This window comes from Haliotis asinina, chromosome 13 (assembly GCF_037392515.1).
Source record: "Haliotis asinina isolate JCU_RB_2024 chromosome 13, JCU_Hal_asi_v2, whole genome shotgun sequence".
NCBI classification, from domain to species: domain Eukaryota; kingdom Metazoa; phylum Mollusca; class Gastropoda; order Lepetellida; family Haliotidae; genus Haliotis; species Haliotis asinina.
The window spans coordinates 53,454,856-53,473,897 of NC_090292.1; the positions used below are offsets into that span (position 1 = coordinate 53,454,856).

At 41.9% G+C, this 19,042-nt stretch overlaps 1 protein-coding gene across 1 annotated transcript; it reads left to right on the forward strand.

The window, feature by feature from the left end:
• Positions 1 to 327: 327 nt before the first annotated feature.
• Positions 328 to 15,711, forward strand: LOC137259906 (uncharacterized). Its single transcript, XM_067797554.1, has 3 exons — positions 328 to 448; positions 1,973 to 2,367; positions 14,785 to 15,711. Exon 3 carries the CDS (start codon positions 14,821 to 14,823, stop codon positions 15,553 to 15,555), a length of 735 nt encoding a protein of 244 aa, XP_067653655.1. The 5' UTR covers positions 328 to 448; positions 1,973 to 2,367; positions 14,785 to 14,820; the 3' UTR covers positions 15,556 to 15,711.
• Positions 15,712 to 19,042: the final 3,331 nt, after the last annotated feature.

Here is a 19,042-nt window from a genome sequence, read left to right on the forward strand (position 1 = left end):
AACGAAGTCAGCGAGTCACACCACCCCCACCCCATCTCGATAGTTGCTTTTTTCTAACTACACGCATGGGTTGCCGATGGTTAATACTAATCCGGACCTTGTCGGGTAGGTAGTATCAGAGAAATGTCAGGTCGGGACTGTGGGAACTTGGGGGGTGGGGTGAGTTATGTTTCTTAGTCAGTTCATGCAATTACGGGTGCTTGGGGTAAAGCTATGTAGGTGGGCGTAGAGTGTCCAGTCAGTGATATAAGTGTTCTGTTGCACACAGCTACATTTTACTTAGTCGCTTATATTGGGATTTTACGCACGATTCATTTCTTATCTTTCGGAACTCTCCTGCTCGGGAGATAGACATATCCGACAAAAACCGCATTGCATTCGGGAATGTTGCGGGGACTAAATTACTTTCTACATACTTACATTTGGCATAACTTTCGCCACACATAGAGTGAGTATAACAGTTACCTTATTCATAGTGCTCTACTGTGTAGAAATGTATAATTAGGTGATATTTCCATCCAAAGAGTCGTTTTCGGTGCATCACCTTTGACCTAGTCTACTCGATTCAGTCATGCTTTGTTGTTAGGTTTAGATGCATCTATGTGTCAGTATGTTTACAGCCATACTGTATTGTTTATGGTGAAAACAAACTAAGGTGTATGAAATGAGAACATATTCATCCTTTTGAAACAAGGTTTTTGTTATTTCATTCAGTACGCATGACCTTATTTACTGAAGCTTTCGTAAAATGGCTTTATATTGTCCGTCTCAAACAAGTCAATGTAATGACAAAATAAGTTCGTGTTATTTTTCATTCATTCACCTGTTGTCAGCATCTTGATGGTGATGAGAAGAATAAAGTTAAGATAATGTTGATGAGTTAACTGCTGTTATATTTCTTCAGAGGGGGACACATATAAGATAACTCTAATTTACTGCTAAGAGGTAATATTACCCAGCCAAGTTCAACATGCGAGTTCAAATCCGCTCTCAGCGCTTTAAACTTTTTTGGCTTATAACAAATAAAAGATAATTAATATGATGGTTTAATTAACAAGAACACACTATGATGAAAGTACCTCAGATAATTTGTAATAACATTGTAGTTTTGGGGCGTGGTGGACGTGGTGAGTGTGGTGGGCGAGCTGTCTCAGGCGCCTAGCTAGTGATGCAGTTGGGTTTAGTCGTCGAGAACGAGCTCACCTCTTACCGGGTCTAAAAACCTCGGTGTCAACTTTGTGCGCAGACTGTTTCATGTTATCACAACACCTAGTGTACAATACACGACACTGTACACTTAAAGGAACTCACGAATCCGTTGGTATATGACCAGATGGTTGCCTTCTATGTGTGTTGTAGGAGGCAACTAACGTTGATCACAGGACTGTCTGGTCCAAACTCGATTTTACGAACACCGCCGCCGTATAGATGGAATATTGCTGAGGGTGGCTAAGAACTAAATTCTCCCCTGAAACATCAGGAGTCCAGAGTCGCGCCAAAGTCGGGCTTGGTCAGTGTTCCTTCCTCCTTGTCCATGACTTCTGCCTGTGCTCGTCCCGCTGTCTGGTCGAGTGAGTGAGTGAGTGAGTGAGTGAGTGAGTGAGTTTAGTGTAGTTTTACTCCTGCCAACTAAGTCAGCTAGCCTGACCACCCGATCCCGTTAGTCGCTTTTTATGGCAAGCATAGGTTTCTGAAGGCCTATTCTACCCCGGAACCTTCACGGGTCGAAAGGTAGATGAACGACTAACAGTCTGTATAACTGGTCAATTTCTAACTAGTTCGACATATTTAAGACAAGTGTGTCAAATGTCGTTCATTATTACATATGTATTATTTGTAGTATTTATGTATTATTATTAGTGTATTCATCGAGATGAATATTACCGTTCGACGATACACGTGATTTGCTTGGACCAATACAATGAATGATATTCCTTATATTTGTGGCAGTACAGTTCTGATTTTGTTTCAGTTCAACGTCCTGTCACGGAAACAAAACTCAGAGTGCCTTAAGTCTCGCCCAGATAACCAGTCACAGTTCAATGTGGACTTCGATCGTTCCAGGTAACAAGGGAGATAACTCGTATAACACACCGGCCCATCTTTTGTTGCTGAAAAAAAATTGTGTTGCCAGGTTTAAGCGAGGATTCTACAATCCAGGAAATGTGACATTTCTAAACAGAAATATTGCCGAGTTCGCAACTAGTGAATGACTCCCTCAGTGTGATGTATTACTTCCGGGAGTCTCCATCGAAACAGGTCGTATCATGATGCACGTGGGTTAATGGTCCGGCCGTCAGTCATTTGCAGAGACCTATAAAATGACCACAAACTGCACTAAACTGTGGAAACATCACGGATATACATGTAAGTATTAACGCTTTCCAGACATCAAAATGTATTATAATACGGATGACTGTCACTGTTGCTTGCAGGTTGAACACTGGAAACGTGTGTGGGTGTTTGTAAATACATCAATGAAGGGTTTCCATGTTCGATACTGCAAAATCAGACACTAGTGTTTTGAAGCTTGTTAAGTCATAATTATTTGGTAAAAAATATTTACAAGAACGTCAGTGTATGATATCCTTGCCTCAATGTGTGGAGGTTTCCGTCGGTGTTTGACATTCTTTCATCAGTGTCTGGCATCACTTTGTGTATCGTGGTGTCCGTCAGTGTTTGACATTCTTTCATCAGTGTCTGGCATCACTTTGTGTATAGTGGTGTCCGTCAGTGTGTGACATCCTTTCATCAGTGTCTGGCATCACTTTGTGTATAGTGGTGTCCGTCAGTGTTTGACATTCTTTCATCAGTGTCTGGCATCACTTTGTGTATAGTGGTGTCCGTCAGTGTGTGACATTCTTTCATCAGTGTCTGGCATCACTTTGTGTATAGTGGTGTCCGTCAGTGTGTGACATCCTTTCATCAGTGTCTGGCATCACTTTGTGTATAGTGGTGTCCGTCAGTGTTTGACATCCTTTCATCAGTGTCTGGCATCACTTTGTGTATAGTGGTGTCCGTCAGTGTTTGACATCCTTTCATCAGTGTCTGGCATCACTGTGTGTATAGTGGTGTGTGTCAGTGTGTGACATCCTTTCATCAGTGTCTGGCATCACTTTGTGTATAGTGGTTTCCGCCAGTGTTTGACATCCTTTCATCAGTGTCTGGCATCACTTTGTGTATAGTGGTGTCCGTCAGTGTTTGACATCCTTTCATTAGTGTCTGGCATCACTTTGGGTATAGTGGTGTCCGTCAGTGTTTGACATCCTTTCATCAGTGTCTGGCATCACTTTGTGTATAGTGGTGTCCGTCAGTGTGTGACATTCTTTCATCAGTGTCTGGCATCACTTTGTGTATAGTGGTGTCCGTCAGTGTGTGACATCCTTTCATCAGTGTCTGGCATCACTTTGTGTATAGTGGTGTCCGTCAGTGTTTGACATTCTTTCATCAGTGTCTGGCATCACTTTGTGTATAGTAGTGTCCGTCAGTGATTGACATCCTTTCATCAGTGTCTGGCATCACTTTGTGTATAGTGGTGTGCGTCAGTGTTTGACATCCTTTCATCAGTGTCTGGCATCACTTTGTGTATAGTGGTGTCCGTCAGTGTGTGACATTCTTTCATCAGTGTCTGGCATCACTTTGTGTATAGTGGTGTCCGTCAGTGTTTGACATTCTTTCATCAGTGTCTGGCATCACTTTGTGTATAGTGGTGCCCGTCAGTGTTTGACATCCTTTCATCAGTGTCTGGCATCACTTTGTGTATAGTGGTGTCCGTCAGGGTGTGACATTCTTTCATCAGTGTCTGGCATCACTTTGTGTATAGTGGTGTCCGTCAGTGTGTGACATCCTTTCATCAGTGTCTGGCATCACTTTGTGTATAGTGGTGTCCGTCAGTGTTTGATGTCCTTTCATCAGTGTCTGGCATCACTTTGTGTATAGTGGTGTCCGTCAGTGTTTGACATCCTTTCATCAGTGTCTGGCATCACTTTGTGTATAGTGTTGTCCGTCAGTGTTTGACATCCTTTCCTCAGTGTCTGGCATCACTTTGTGTATAATGGTGTCCGTCAGTGTTTGACATTCTTTCATCAGTGTGTGGCATCACTTTGTCAATGTTTGGAGGCTTTCTTCATGGTGTAGTATACCATTGTCAGTATATGTTCTCCCATCATCAAGGTGTTGCATCCCTTTGTCATTGTGCCCGTCGTCAGGCTATGGCATCCCATTGTCAATGGATGACAGCCTTTCGTCAGTGTATGACCTGACAAAGCCTCTTCCGACTTCCGTAGAGAGGCAAGTACACTTTGAAAAAATGTGCAAATAGAATAAGGTCATACAATCCCGGGTCTCCATTTACTATGATGTTCGTAAGCCTGTCACAAACTGTAGAGTTACGACAGGGCGTAACCTTACGAATGCATTTTGGATTGTTGCTTTTGTGAGGCAAACAGTGCTATCTACAGAGGTACCTCATTCACATATTGCGGGTATGTATCTAACAGGTGAGAACAAACAACTCGCCCAGTAACCATCTGTAAATATTGTATGCCTCAGTGCACTTATGTCATTTAAACTATTTTAGTCGATAAATCTTTCCTCGAGGCAGTACAGCTAGAATCGCCCTCGGCACTTCAACCATTTCAAAAAGGGCCAATGGGTCACGGTGAATACCCGGGTGCGATTCCCCACATGGTTGCAAATGAATTTGTGGCTTTTACTGTGATATGGATGGCATATTGTGAAATGCGGTGTGAAAACATACTGATGTGTCATCGTAATGTTAATGACGAAAATCGAAATGATTGCGACGTTAAACTTTTGTTAATTTGCTAACAGGTCCTCAACATATAACATTAGTTAAAATGTATGTGTGTGATTTGTGTAACATAGTCATGTTTACGCTAGAAGTGTGATAGCTTGGCCACTGAATACATGGGTAATACGGTCTATCTGCCGGGCTCATAAGACCAACCGTCAACCAGCATCTACACAAATATCTGGTCATGGTACTGATACTGTTATACTGGTTTTCTACATGTAGGGCCGATAAGATCAAAAAGTCACGGGTAGCTGTCACAAACATCTTGTGATACCCTGAACACTACAACGTTGCCAATAAACTCCTCAACCCAGGGTTGAACCTGGCACGTGCTAAACTGTAAACTCGGTCCAGCCAATAAGGTCTTGACACAGCCCCTCTCAATGGACACAAACAAGGTGTTTACACCTGAAACAATGGGGATGGACAAAACCACTCGGTCAGAAGGTTGTGACCCGGTCTGAAGAAATGCAGCATAAAGGCGTAGCGTTACAGATAACAGGACATTTAGCCAAATTGAGGAAGGCAATAGAACTGCAAGGCATAACCATAACCATTCGAGGGGAACAACGGAAGTTGAAGGAATGAATAAGGTCAATTGAAAAATATGCAGTTTTGGCAGGAACAGAGTGAAATGATATAAAGCTAGTAGCATACCAAGCGAGCAAAGGGACAGTAAGCAATTTTATCCATAGATATATCAGTGATCACCCACGAGCCCCATGGGATGAATTGAAATTGGAATTAACGACCCGATTCGCTGAAATTACGGATCCAGAACATGCCTTTATGTTGTTACAGACTTTAAAACAAAAGTCAGGTTAGAGCGTCCAAATGTTTGGAGAGAGACGTTTAAATTTGGCCGAGGATGCATATGTTGGCCTGGGGAGGGATGGACATCCAGGTCCATCCTTCGAAAGGCAACTTGTATGATTTTTAATAGATGGGCTCAGTCCATGATTATATAAAAATGAAGGTGTTAAGGGACAATCCTCGCAGTCTGGCCGATGCTGTGGCAGGAACAAACCATTAGGGCTAGACTGATTTAAGATCAAAGAAATCAGTAGACACGCCCCAAGATGCAAGAAGGAGGGACATGTGGCACGTAACTGTCAGTCGCGACATGTCAATGCTGTTTCAGAACAAATAGACCCAGGGAACCATCCCAAATTAAGAATTTGTTGGTTTTGCAATAAACAATGCCTTTTAAAGAGAAACTGCCCTGAAGGTCATCAACATTTAAACTAAAACGTCTTCCTCATTGTAATGCTAATGAGGGTGATGCAGATTGTTCAGGACCCTACACGATTAATTTGGCAGGACGACCCAATTCATGTACAGTTAAAATAGGAAAACACAAATTTAGGTCTCTAGTGGATTCTGGTGCAGAAGTGTCTATCATGCATAGGAGAGTCTATGATTTAATTAAGGATAAATACAAACTTGACAGAAAGAAAAAAGCCTTACAGGGTGTAAATGGAAATTCTTTAGGAGTAACAGGTAAAGTTAATATTGATTTTACTCTTAGAGGTACTAATTTAAAGCACACCTTCATAGTACTTAATAATGTTTACTGAAATATGATACTGGGACATGACTGGTTGACTGAAGCAGGGGTGCGTGTATACTTTGACCTGGGAAGTATGAGAGTTGGACGGATGTATACCATTTGAGGAAGACATTCATGTGTCGTTTGTTATTCAATTGGCAAGTGATATGACAGTAAAACCTCAGAGCCAGACCATGTTCAGAGCAAAGGTCAAACATGGGACACCACTTGAACCCTATAATGCTTATCAGGTGGTGGGCACCAACTCAGCTTACATTGGCGGCCAGTCAGGATTACTAGTAAGCAATTCAGTTATCAGGTTGGGTAAACAGAGAGATTTACCTATCATGGCGGTAAATACTACCAATCGCTCCTATTGATTACGAAGAGGTTGTATCTTAGGAAGATTGTCAGATATCCCATCTACCAACCTTGTGACAGTCCCTGACGCACTGGATGCAGTCAAGATGACATCAGATTCAGCAAAGCAAATCAACGTGACCGGAGAGCTGAGGGAGGAGATTAGCAACATAATTGCCGATAACAGTGACTCTTTGCAGCAAGCGACACAGACACAGATACAGTGACAATGAAGATAGACACAGGTAATCACGCCCCCATCAAGCAAAGACCTTACCGGACTCCTTTGAATAAACGCAAGGCTGTTGGCAAGGCAATTGATGAAATGTTGGACGCCAAGATTATTAACTGTTCAAGATCGCCTTGGAGTTTTGCAATAGTAGTTGTAGACATGATCGTTTCAAACGATTTTGTGTTGATTTTAGAGCATTAAATAAGATTATCTGTCCCATCTCGTCGCCTCTCCCGCTTATCGATGATATCCTTACGCAAATGGGACATGCAAAATATTTTACGACCTTGTGATTTGAAGTCAGGATATTGGCAGGTCGCTATGGACAAACAGGATAAAGAGAAAACAGCTTTTGCTTGGCATGCATTTGCGCTTGCATATCTTGACGACATTCTAATAATGTATTTGAACGTGTAAGAAAGCATTCCCTTAAGTTCAAATTATCTAAGTGCTCTTTTTTACAACAAGAGACAAAGTATCTTGGGTTTACAATTAACCAAATGGCATTAAACCAGACGTACAGAAGGTAGAAGCAATCAGAGGCATGCAAGCGCTAGCATCAGTGAAAGAAGTACACAGCTTTGTGGGCATGTGCAGTTATTACCGCCGATTAATCCTCAACTTTTCAAAGATTGCCGAACTCATTGTGAAGTTGACAGAGAAATTTGCTCGGTTCATCTGAACAAAGGAATGTCAACAAGCTTTTGAATTTCTCAAGGATAGTCTGACCATAGTTCCTCTACTGATCTATCCTGATCCCAACAAGGCCTACACGTTGTATACAGATGCAAGTGATACCTGCATTGGAGCATGTTTGTTTCAGCTGCATGTAGATGATGAGGGAGAAGCAGAGAAGCCAATGCATTTTATCTCCCACAGGCTGTCGGATACACAGTGTTGATGGTCAACAATCGAAAAGTGAAGCCTATGCAATCCATTATGCCCTACAGAAGTTGGACCACTGCCTTCACAACGACCAATTCACCATTAAAACAGATCACCAGCCGTTAGAATATCTCCAGGAGTCACCTATGCAGAATAAGAAGGTCCAGCTCAGGGCCTTGGGTATCAGTGGTTACAATTGCACAAAAGTGTATATCAAAGGAGAGCACTGACCTGTTATCTCGAATACCGACAGATAGTGTTCAGGATAACCAAGAAACTGAATCAGAAGTGGAGTTTGATAAGGTTGACAACAGTTTCATGTCTAGCACGTTGCATTCTGGACTGTTAAATGTGAAAGATTACGCCAGATGTCAAGCTGAGTCAGTGAGACCACGTTCCCTGCCAAAGATGGATCAAGATGTTGACATTATCAAGGAACACGATAAAGATAAATCAATCAAGAACATCAAGGAACAGCTATACAGTGGAATATCAGACAAACTCCAGCTGAGAAGATTCCTTCTGATGGACAACATACTTTATTTCATCAGTGATGTTGATGATGAACCGAATCCAAGACTTTATGTACCTTAACATATGCAGGCAGTGGTTGTGAATCAGTACCATGATGATGGTGGGCACCTGGGTACAGACAAATGTTTTGAATCCATCAAGAGAAAGTAGTATTGGCCAAATTTATATAAGAAGCTATATGAATATATTGCTCGATGTGTGACCTGTCAGCAAAGAAGCATGAAGAGTCAAAAACCGCCACTTCAAGAGACAGACATACCTCCATACCCATTCGCCAAGATCAGTATGGATTTGTCAGGACCTTACCCAACAATTCTGTCGGGTAACAAGTACATCATTAGCTTTGTAGAGGAGATCTTCCAATGGTTTGGCTGTCCTCTGGAGATAGTAACTGATAATGGCACAGAAAATGTGACTAAGACCATAAAGGAGACCCTAGTGCAACTGAAGATACATCATGTAGGGACCTCATTCTATCACCCTCAGTCGAAGACTCAAGTAAAACGCTTTCACAGGACATTACATGATGTGTTGGCAAAGAAATTAACAGACTCTCTAACAAGCTGGGATTTACATCTCAACCAGACCATGGCAGCCATTAGATTAGATTTAACGTAAGTGAGTCATCCAAGTTCTCACCGTTTTACCTACTATATCACAAAGATATTGTATAGACAACTTGCGGAAACCTAGAAGCAAATATACAGGTGACGAATGGCATAAGTCAGCCTTACAACGCCAGCATCAATCCTTTGTGTTGGTGCATCGGAATATGAAACAGGCGAAGAAATGACAAGCCCAGTATGCAGATCGTAACACTAAGCCAAATAGTATCAAGGTTGGAGATCCAGTATATTACAAAGTACACCACAGGTAGAGCAAATTACAGAATAAGTGGCATCCATACTACAGGGTCATTGATCAAACATAACCTGTCACCTACATGATTCATAATCAGTTGGATGGCACCACCACCAAGGCTCATGCAGAACATTTGCGAGTAGCAAACCTGGATCAGTGGGACATCGTAAAGGACAAAGCAGGAAGACCAAAAAGGAGGATCTATTATGCTGTTCCTGCTTCCTCCGAGCAATAATGAAGAACAAAGTGGTATCAACGATGGCTCTGCACCCTGTATCATAAAGCGTTATTGACATGTCAGGTCTGACTCTGATAGTCAGGATGATATCCCTCTGGCTGAACTTGCCAAACGATTAAGACATGCTGACACAGATAGTGTCTCTGACAGCCCTGACTCTGACCAGATAAAGACACAGACTGCTAGTCCCACTGCGCACATGGAGATATACATATGGAAATTAATTAAGCAACACCAAATTCAAAGACACATAAAAACTTAACAAAGTTTAACGAAGTAATTTTGATGATTGATTATTCAATTTTGATGTATTGACATACAGCATGAGCTTTTCATGGGTTGATATGACGCGCGTGAAGCTTGCACAGCGCACGTGCATTGCTTTAACCTCAACTTTCGAAAAATGCACTTTTTCCCTGGGGTGTTTACAAGCGCAGGTTGTCGATTGCATTCGGTTTTTCATTCATTTCAATGTCATGGCACGTAGGAAATTATCAGAGGCCACTCGTTGGCAAATAATCGGCATGAGGAATGCTGGTATGTCTCTAAGACAAATCGGGACTCAAATCGGACGACATCATTCCATAATTTCAAAACTTTTGAAAAAATACCGGGCCACTAATGAAGTTAAAGACCTGCCTAGACCAGGAAGACCCAGGAAGACCACAGTCCGGGAGGACAGAGCTTTACTGAGACTTGTACGGCGCAGGTCCTTCGACTCGAGCTCTCGGTTGAGACAGGAGTGGCTTCCAGGGAGACCCATCTCGAACAGGACTGTTCGGAATCGTCTGAAAGCTGCAGGATACCGGGCAAGGAGGCCAATCAAGCGACCCAGACTGTCTCCAGCCCATAAGGCAGCCCGACTGGCCTGGTGTAATGACCGTTTGCACTGGAACATTGCCTCTTGGAGGAAGGTCCATTTCTCAGATGAGAGCCGGTTCTTGCTGCACATGGTGGACGGTCGTACTCGGGTCTGGAGGCAGAGGAACACAGCAATGGCTCCACGGAACATCCAGGAGACTGTGGCCTTTGGGGGAGGTTCCGTTATGGTATGGGGGTGCATTTCCATGAACTGCAAGTTGGATATCATTACCATCCGTGGCAACCTTAACGGTGTTCGTTACCAACAGGAGGTTCTTGACAGGGCTGTGGTACCTCATTTTGAGAACCATCCTCTGGCAACGAGACCCATATTTATGGACGACAATGCTAGACCTCACAGGGCGCATGCTGTAAATGATTTTTTGCGGCAAAATGCAATTGACAGACTTCCATGGCCTGCCATGAGCCCTGACCTCAACCCCATTGAACATTTGTGGGACTTTATTGGCCGTCGTGTGAGGCAGAGAGACCCACCAGTCCATAATCTCAACGAATTGACGGCTGCCCTGCATGAGGAGTGGAACAGGATCCCCCAGAATCAGATCCGGAGACTCATCCAAGGAATGAGGAGGCGTCTGGAATCGGTGGTGCGTGCGCAGGGAGGACACACTAGATATTGATGAAAGTCGGTGTGCAGACTCTCAGATGACTGTTCTTTCTTTCCATGTGACATTTGTGTTAATACACCTGACAACAACGTCTGTGGATGAATAGTAAATTGTGTCCATTTTTTCATGAATTTAAGACAGTTTTAAGAATTTGGATTTCGTTGCAATAAAGCAAAGTCTTGATACTTTTTCCCTTTAAGTTGTTTGTCAGAGATCGTCTGTTGAATAAAAAAGTGTCAAACTATATCAACCCGGCATATTTTGATTGTCAGAACACTTCAAAGTTGCTCCAATAGAAAAAATTGGGGTGTTGCTTGATTAATTTCCAGGTGTATAGATACCTAATGACACGGTGAAAGCACTGTTGGAAACAGTGGTGAAGTTACTGTAGGACCTCACAGTGATTTCTGAATAGGTGTAAATATGTAAATACCATTGATATATCAGTACAAGCTTAATCTAATTTAGGTGTACCATGAAGTCTTAGTGTTGTTCGATAATGGTGTACCATGAAGTGTTGTTTGATAATGGTTGTTTTAGTTATTTATATTTTTTGTAGGGATAATGACCGTGTGTTTCATGGTAGTCTTTTTGCTAGGTATAACCAGTGGCACTTTAGTTTCTGAAAATGTCGTATTTCAGAAGGTAAATGAAATCTCTACCACGCGGTCAAATGACTTTCATCACTGACCTTAATCCATACAGTTTATTTATAGATAAGTGTAGGCAAGATATCAATCAGGTGGCACAGGTCGTTCAGACACTAGTTAACTCTTCTCATCAGAAGCATCGCATCAAGAGTACGTTTACAAAATTAGATAAAGAAACAACAAGTTTAAACCACACTTTGGAAGATCTTGAAGATCAGTTTGTGCAATATCATCATCTAGTCAGAACCAAAAGATCCCTGTTATTGGTGATGCCTTAAGTTTCCTACTTGGGACTGTTTCTGAATCAGGCTCAACGCCAATTAAAGCTTCAAGAATTTGGCAAAGGGACAACAAACTTTGGTCCATGTAGTACAGGAAGTATGCTTAGTGTGTCCATGAGAGCAAATAGACATGCTATAAATTCTATTATCGATAATATTGAACAGCTGGACGAAAATGTTCACGACGTGTCTCAACAGTTAAATAACCGTATTGATAATCTTGAGTGGGCAACCACCACCTATCTTTGAGTGGAGTTAGCTATTGAAGACATCAGACAGGCTCTTCAAACATTAATGGCTTATTGTGAACATATTCAGGTTCAGTTGGGAGTATTGTCCCTCGGTCACTTATCTCCAACAGTAATTATGCCTGGAGAACTCCTTGATCTTCTGAAAGATATCCTAATGCACATACCTCCTAGGTTTATATTGGCAACAGATCCTGTAAAACATTTATGGAATTTCTATCAAATCTTGATATGTTCAACTGTGTTGCATACTAATAAAATTTTGATAGTTACCTCACTGCCCCTTCTTGATCTGGGTAGAAGCTTCGAAATTTATAAAGTTTGTAACTTACCAATGCCAATTGTTTCGGACAGAATCTCTCGAAATTACATAGAAAACATGGTGGCACAATATCAGCTGGAATCAACCATGATTGGTATAGATGTTAAGAGAACCAAGTATTTACTGATTGAGGATTCAGAAAAGCGAGCATGTAGTGATCACATGACAGGTTACTGTCATGTTCAGAGCCCATCATATCCTGTAAACCTTAATCAGTTATGCGTGATAGCCCTGTTTATGAAAAATCCTGGTAAGATTAGGGATCTGTGTAAATCGGAAGTATACCCACAAACCATATTACCCAGAGCCAATTATATCGAGAATGGGCAATGGTTTATCACCACAATGGATGATCTAGATTTTACTGTTGTCTATAGTTCAGGTGTAACCAGACATCTTACGATTGCTATCAAGCCTCCATTAGTTTTTTTTTGACTAAATGCAACCTGTTCGGCATCCAATGATTATCTTACCCTTCTCCCCTATTATCACAATGAAAGTAGATCTTATATCAGCGATCTCTGGTTAGAATTGCCTGCCACTCCAAACATGTCGGACATTTTACATTGGCAACCGTTTCATGCAAAACTTTGAAATGTAAGTAATATCAAAATGCCTAAACATTTGAGTACCATGAAGTCTTTACCTTGTGGCTCAGCTCGTTGATCAGTTATCTGAGACAGATCCTGGGAACGTGGATTTTGGAATGGGGAATTGGAAATTAATTTTGTAAATTGTGGGTATAGTAATTGTGGTCATAATGGTATCAGTAGTTATTGTTAGGAAATATAAGCCCTGGTTTACCAGAAAGTTCAGCCTCAGGAAACACTCTCAGGTTGCTTCGGGCCAAGAGATGGTGTTGACACGTCACCCATGCGGATACCGTGGAGAGAGAGCGGGTAGCCTCTGCACCATTCATGCCTGGAGGAGGGACTGGAGAAACAGGAGGGAATGGTACTCTCCACGATTAGGCTGCTGTATCCAAGCCTGGATTATGTGCAATCAAGACAGCATTCCTGAGATGTGACTGGTGCTCAGGCACTGGACAGGACTGGATGCAGTGGACAAAACAATCGTGTGTCTCCCTACCCTGACAAACACAACACCAAGTCAGAATGCATCGGAGAACGCAGTCATGAAACTGGTGATGCGTTGGATCCTTCAATGTGACAATGAAAGGCCAAGAGACATTCTAGTGACAATAACATTTGTGTGTGTTGCTCATCACTGTGACACCACACTGGATTAAAGAACTGTTTAAATGTAAATGACATTAATAAGCTCGTGTATTCATCTTTTACCTATGGATTGATAATTTTGAGAATTGTTGTGATGCGATTAATTTATTTAAGATTATTCTGTTGAATAATCATGTCGAGAAAAGGGCGAATGTAACATAGTCATGTTTACGCTAGAAGCATGATAGCTTGGCCACGGCCACGTGATGTGGTATATCTGCCGGGCTCATAAGACCAACGGTCAGCCAGCATCTACACAAATATCTGGTCATGACACTGATACTGTTATGCTGGTTATCTACATGTAGCGGATAAGATCAAAAGGTCACAGGTAGCTGATACCCAGAACACTACAACTTTAAACTCCTCAACCCAGGGTTGAACCTGGCACGTGCTAAACTGTAAACTCGGTCCAGCCAATAAGGTATCGACACAGCTCCTCTCAGTGGACACAAACAAGGTGCTTACACCTGAATCAATGGGGATGGAGAAAAACACTCGGTCAGAAAGTTGTGACCGGGGTCCTAAAAAATGCAGCATAAATACACCAGGTATTCAGTGGCCAAAGCAGACTTGTCTCGGCGACTCCTTGATTCATAGAACGCCTCAGTTCTCAGTCCTATCTAGACTGGTTGTATCTAGGTATGTCTTGTATATAGTTATGGCTTTGTAATTGTACTTATGGTGTCTTTGACCTGTTGATTAAAATCTTCGTCATTGGAACAAGCTTGTGACTCCTTTTATGCCGTTTGCTGTTACATTTGGTATTGTTGAAGATCATCACTAGCTCCTCCTTCTGGAAGAATGGTACTCTGTGGAATATTGCTAACAGCGGTATAAAACCATACTTGCTTATATATGCCAGGTTGATACTGAAGGTGAATCCTGTGTTAAATTGTCGGCGATCATAGCTGAGCCACTGTTGTTCCTAATCACAAGGGTACACACTTAAAAATTTGAGGGTGCTTTGGGCACGTTTATTGCAATCCAGAATCAAAGTCTTTGCATTGCTGTATTAAGTAACTTGCTACGCCATTACACTACAATGGTATTAACTTGTACCATGTTATTACTCTTCAGATCAAACGAACATTGCTGTTATCTCCCAAAGTAACAATGGTGATACTGGCGGTCATTGTCCTCACAACACTGGTCAGTGTTCATGCAAATTCTCCACATGTTCGGGTCAAGAGAAGGCCTGTAGATCAACCACCTGCAGGAACGTGCTCCAACTTCTGGTGGGGTGGAAAGTCTAAGGTTCACTTCTACACTTGCTGTAACAACTTAAATGAATCTCGTCCCTATTGCGATGGACGTACCTATCACCGTGCGTCTAATGAATCCTACTGTAAATCTGGTGGGTTCGACGGCGGGGACGGGGAGCAACATGGATCCTACCGTTGTGGAGGGTGCGACGGACAGACACGTGTTGCTAAACAGTGCAAGGCATGGCCTCCTCTAGATGTTGTAGGAACGTGCTGGGTGTTCACGAAGTGCTTCACGGACTATTGCCAGAAGTGGTACCAAGTGAATGGTTTACGCCTTGCAGTGAGAGATGGGCCAGGAATGCCAAACACCTGTTACAACGGAAAGTGTGATGCCGGAGAAACTACCGACAACTGCCCACTCGACTGCTGCTACAAGAAAAACAAGCAGTGTACCTGGAATAACAAGTGTCTGCTACAATTTTGTGCCACCCCGTCTTGTGGGAGTGGAGTTGATGGTGTCTTTATTACTGGGACGAATGGCATCAAGATCCTAACTGCTGCTCTTTTAGTACTGTGTGTCTGCATTTTCTATATAATCAGAAAAAAGAAGAAATACAAGCGTATACAGTCACATTATATTTAAATCTGATTCTCTCTTGTTGAATCCAGCATAAACATACGTTGATGGATTTTAACAATTGGTAAATACGTTGCTTTCAACAATAGCTTTAATTTACCCAATGATCGTTATTGTAAAATGAACGGATATATAAAATCCATATATTTTTGAGAGGCTTGACACGGATTTTTATCTTTTATGTATATTTTGTTATGAATTTAGTCAAAATACGGCTGAAATATTGCTGATGTGACTGATTCTTTACTCACTCTTTGAGAGGCATTTCCGAAGTGAAGATGAAGGAAAGCCATGTTCTGTGGTTAGTCAACCTGTCTATTGGAATGGGTGTGGCGTTTCGGTGTTTGGCACGAACATCGTTATCAAGCAAGTGATTAAAAGAGATGAAACAAGGAGAATATGTACAAGTTGCATAGTGAGAGTATACAACTGACAAGGTTAAGGTACACTTGATATCCAATGTCATGTAGGAACCGGGAGCTACCTCTTTGCATTGTGTACTTTCATTTTGTCAAACCTCAATCACCTCAACGACGACATAAAAACCCTAACGGAACAGGGTATCTTGTGTCACAGCTGTCGCCAAATCGTGAGTGCGTGAGTTTAGTTTCACGCCGATCTGAGCAATATTCCTGCAGTCTGTAAATAATCGAACCTCGACTAGACAATCCAGTGACTAACATCAGATGCATCCATCTATTCAGTCGGGATGCGGTGACGTGTCATCTAGGTCAACCGGACGAGCACCCATCTAGTTATTTATCTAATTATGTCTTGCTTTTAGTCACGATATGGCTGAAATACTGCCGATATAACTTGAATTTAATTCACTCATTCACTCACAATGACACCAAGGCATGGTCTTTGAGAGGCAAGATAACATGACAGCTTAATGTGTTTGCGCATCAACATGAATTCTGCTTCTTCAAGTTCGTTTTTCTTGTCGTTTTGTGGGTATCCAAATTGAATTAAATCCTTTCCGTGACATGCATTCATTCTGGTGTTACTAGCATTGGCTTTCGTGTTTAGTTTGTTTTTCACTTTGCAATATTGCAGTTATAGGAGTAGAAATTGTGAAATCCTGAGGGATCTCTGCTATTTTGCCATTTCTGAAATAAGTGCAAGAACTATTGGCAAAAATGTTCACATGGGCTGGCTTTTATGTCTCTTAATGTGATTGCGTCATTTCATAATGAAGATACTTTTGATTTGACCTACTGTCATAGGAATTATTATTGTAATATTTAAATCTGTTATTAACAAGTGATTTAGGTGTAATGAGATACGAATAACGATAGGATTTAAATTGACATACATTGCATACAAAGACCTGACAGCTCCTGAAAATCCTTACCTCTCAAAAGAATGTCCAGATAGCAAAATATGATTGATTACACAAAATAATCCTCGAGTGAAGGAAAAGTGCATCTTACTTGAAAAACTAGAGAAGTTTGAAACCCATGGATCTGTCCACCTTACTTAAAGGGATGAAAATCTCATACTGAAAACAATATAAAATTATCTGTGCCAAATACAACTTCAGACCAGACACATACACTAGAAGGGAGAAATTTCCCTAAATAAAACTTACTTCATGCAAAGAAATACTACAATACGCAATTACATTACGCAACCAATAGCTTTACCCTAAATGATAACAGACTCACCCAAGCATGAACTTGCCAGGGACACTTTAAAAATACTGAAAATATTAATTACACCCCTCAAAGTCTACCAAGTGAATTTACACATACAATATTAAGATTATATGCAATCTGAACTATGAAACAAAAGTTACCTGAAGAGTGAACCTCCCAACACTGGCATATTAATTCGTTCGTTTTCTGCTGCACACAATTCGAGCACATGGGGCACCCGTGGCGAGACACCTCCTCGTGGTGGGTGCTGGGTAACGCCAAGAGCTCGCCGACACCCCAGTAGTGGACCCGGGGGGACATTTGGTCCACCAACCCGTTTGCCATGGGTTGCGGCCCTGTGTCGGCGAAGGAAGGGATCCTGGTGGTTGAGGGCAATAGGAGCTTGCAACCGTGTTCCTGTTGCTCAATACACCACTTTGGCCCTGACTTCGCCTAGACGGGTGGTCGAATGGGCCCGGTTCGACCAATCGGCTGGTCATGCCAAGCCCTGTGCATGGGGTATTATTATATTTATCAATGCACATATACCATTTGGAATCGTTGTAAATTTGGACTTGGCTTTATAATCTAAAACATTTTTGAATTTGAAATATGTTGTTCTGTAATTTGCCTAGAGTCCTATGCCAGAAGGCGGTGGCTCATGGGCCAGTCTGGTAGAATTATTAATCTTTTCATTCTTCTGCTGGAGTATATCATCCGGGTATCCTTGGTGCTGCAAGCTGGAGGCCCGCTTGCTTTAGCATTGTCCTTGTGATACTCCGTGGTGGGTGGGGAGCTCGGATGATGAACCATATTACCTTAACCATGGCCCACGAAATACCACTTAAAAAAACAAAACGTCCACTTGATATTGAGCCTGTTGATACTGACCAGAGACCATCTGCATCGATTGAATATTGGATGATGGATGATATGTCGGAACTTGTGTGTGTGTGTGCTCACTGTGGTGAGAAGACACACACAACAGAAGATTGTGACAGTGATTATAAAAAATGCACCAATTGCTCAGGCAACCATTCTTCATTTTCTAAACAGTGTTCTATTTGGAAAGAGCAAATGGAGATCAATAAAATAAAATTTACCCAAAATATCTCTTTTTCGGAGGCCAAAAAACTGGTAAAGAGATCTGAACTTTCAGAAAGTTATGCTACAATAACAAAACATCATCGGGATCTAGTTCTAAAACAACATCAACCACAGGATGCCAAACTACTTTGACTTGGGTAAATTGCGATTCTCCACAGCTTTTGTACCCTGCTATATCATCACAGACCGAAGAATCACTTCCCAGTACTTCAAAGTCTTCTTCTGATAACAAATCATCATCTCAGTCACACTCAAAGTCTCAGCTGACAGCTGATACTCAGCAAGCTGGCAAAGGTAAACCGAAGTCAAAGCCTGATGCTCCAAAACAACAAAGTGGCAGAGCTCCTAAAGGGTCACAGAACAAAATTCAATTGTTCAATAAATACGGGTCTCTTGAGGACATGGACGTTTCTGAAAACGCCCATTCTAGGGCACATAGCTTGTCGCCCTCCAAAAGAGTGCGGGGTAGATCCCCCAAAAATCCCCCCAAAAGATAGTTTATTCCACTAATATTGTACAGTGGAACTGTAGAGGACTGAGGACTAATTTACATGAATTACAGCTATTAGTCCAGGATTTTACACCTTCAGCGATATGTCTCCAAGAGACATATTTAAAACAAACAGATACATTTGACCTTCGTCATTTTAATGCATGTCATTCTTTTTCACCTCCGGGTGATAGAAGCACTGGTGGGTCATCCGTTCTAGTCTGACAAAACGTTATTCAAAGCCCTGTTTCACTAAATA